This window comes from Phytophthora parasitica, assembly GCF_000247585.1.
Source record: "Phytophthora parasitica INRA-310 unplaced genomic scaffold supercont2.81, whole genome shotgun sequence".
Classification (NCBI taxonomy): Eukaryota; Oomycota; class Peronosporomycetes; order Peronosporales; family Peronosporaceae; genus Phytophthora; species Phytophthora nicotianae.
Window position 1 is genome coordinate 160731 of NW_008649067.1, and position 1814 is coordinate 162544.

The following is a 1814-nucleotide window of genomic DNA, read 5'->3' on the forward strand; positions in this document are numbered from 1 at the left end:
CATCCTTACTATTTCGATTTGCTGTTTGAGAAGTGCTAGCAAGCTGGCAATGTGGTAGTGAAGTGGCCTAGTTCATTATCGTACCGCTTTCACTCGGTCTGCAACTCTTGCAAGTTGTTCTCAGTCTTTGATTCGCTCTACGGAAACGGGGTCAACGTCGAACTTGTACAGTCATACAGATTGTTCGAGGACTAGACCGAAAAGCAGGTTGAAGACGTCGGATAGTTGCAACAAGTGTCGACTTGTGGATCGAACAAGCAGTGGTATCAGTTCTGCTATACGTTCACGTGAGAACTGCGATGCAGCTGACTGCAGAACATTCATCAACGTGTCCGAATCCACTCCCGAGACTCCATCAGGGTCAGAATGGTTGGCCTGCAACCCTTGGAACAGCAAAGTGGCTGCATCAATGAGCTCTTCCGTGAGGAGACACACTTGTACACCTCGGCGAAATCGTGTTAAACCCACACTTTGATTGTTCGGTGTGTCAGTCGTAATTCCAGACGAGAGTGCAGCTTCAAGTAGTTTAGTTTGCAGAGGCTTTGGAAAGTCCGCGCTAAGCTGCTGTAAAAGTTGTTGAAATGAAGTCTCGCTAATGGTGGCAGGACCACCTGCTCGAATTTTCCGGGACGAAGTGGGTCCTGCCGAAGTTGCCCGCTGAGGCGGAGTAGTGGTCAATAGAGTAGGTGTTGGTGTCGCTTCCATAGTTGCAAGGTCATGGAAGGCTTTTTCGACAGCTGACGGAAACGACGGGCTGCTAGGGTGACAGACACGCAGATACGAGACCACGGACGCAGACTTGTTGGTAACTAGACCTTGAAAGCTGCAGATCCATCATCACACACGGAAAACCCATCAGCAGAGGTGAGTATTTCGTGACCGGGTGTTGCACGTACTGAGAAGCGAGGAAAGCCACAGGGACACGAGGTCTCAGCGTCAACACCTCGGCAATTGCCGTCGCTATCATATCCTTAGCGCCAGATTTTGCTATTGTAGTTCGCAAACACAGATTAGCTTGGACGTTCTCAAGCGATCCCTAACTCCTCCTCTTACCTAAGTAGTCTTCAGACATTGTTGCCGCTATATCTTGTGCAGAGACGTTTCATGTATCGTGGTTACGGTTCTCTTTAGAGGATGCACTAAATGAAATATCACTAAATCGAAATACACTTGATTGACTCATATCTCTTAATCTTAACGGTGACGAAGGCTCTGCACCAGCTCTTCCTCTTGCTGTCCATCTTGAAGTCTGCGTGTATGGTGTGCAAATGCTTGGAGCTCCATCATACTCAGCATAAAATACTTTGCGTCCTCATGGAAGCGACGACGCGTCTGCACTCCTATGTTCTTGCGTTCACTAAGCGACAACGACGATATCTTCAACACGGCAGAGCAGAGATCCGAGCTGCGGTAGTTCGCTGGCGGTGGGGGCAACAACAAATAATCGTCTGACACCAGACTACGACGCTCAGTCTGATGCAGAGCCGACTGCTGCGTGGGGAACGTCACCCCCTCCGAATGTGAAGATACAACTTCGTTCATCGGATACGCGTCCGCTGTGACGACAACACCGCCAGAAGCTCGTGCGAGGTCCAGACAGTCGTCAGCAGCGGTCGGACAGATGAAAAACGAGGCCTCTCCGAATTTTTTAGAGAACTTGACTGCGTCCAATACTTGCACTTTGGTATCGCTGTCACCGGGGAACGGTTTGTAGTATCTTGTACCGTCATTCTGCTTGTTCTCGTGGATTGCTCGTAGTAGATAGACGTCTAAAGGGGGAAGTTCCTTCTTGTGGCCCTTCCAGCAGTTGAAAA

General features: G+C 49.6%; 2 protein-coding genes across 2 annotated transcripts in view; both read right to left on the minus strand.

Moving 5' to 3' along the window:
• Positions 1-171: 171 nt before the first annotated feature.
• Positions 172-1072, minus strand: PPTG_18190 (hypothetical protein; the record flags this gene model as incomplete). Its single annotated transcript, XM_008916305.1, has 3 exons — positions 172-823; positions 897-987; positions 1054-1072. 3 exons carry the CDS (start codon positions 1070-1072, stop codon positions 172-174), a joined length of 762 nt encoding a protein of 253 aa, XP_008914553.1.
• Positions 1073-1119: 47 nt separating this feature from the next.
• PPTG_18191 (hypothetical protein) overlaps positions 1120-1814 on the minus strand; it is a gene marked incomplete at its 5' end in the record, with an annotated part of 2133 nt that continues 1438 nt past the window's right edge. The window contains one exon of the mRNA XM_008916306.1: positions 1120-1797. Coding sequence (XP_008914554.1) covers positions 1195-1797 — 603 coding nt within the window. The 3' untranslated portion in view covers positions 1120-1194. The remainder of the gene's footprint in view (positions 1798-1814) is intronic.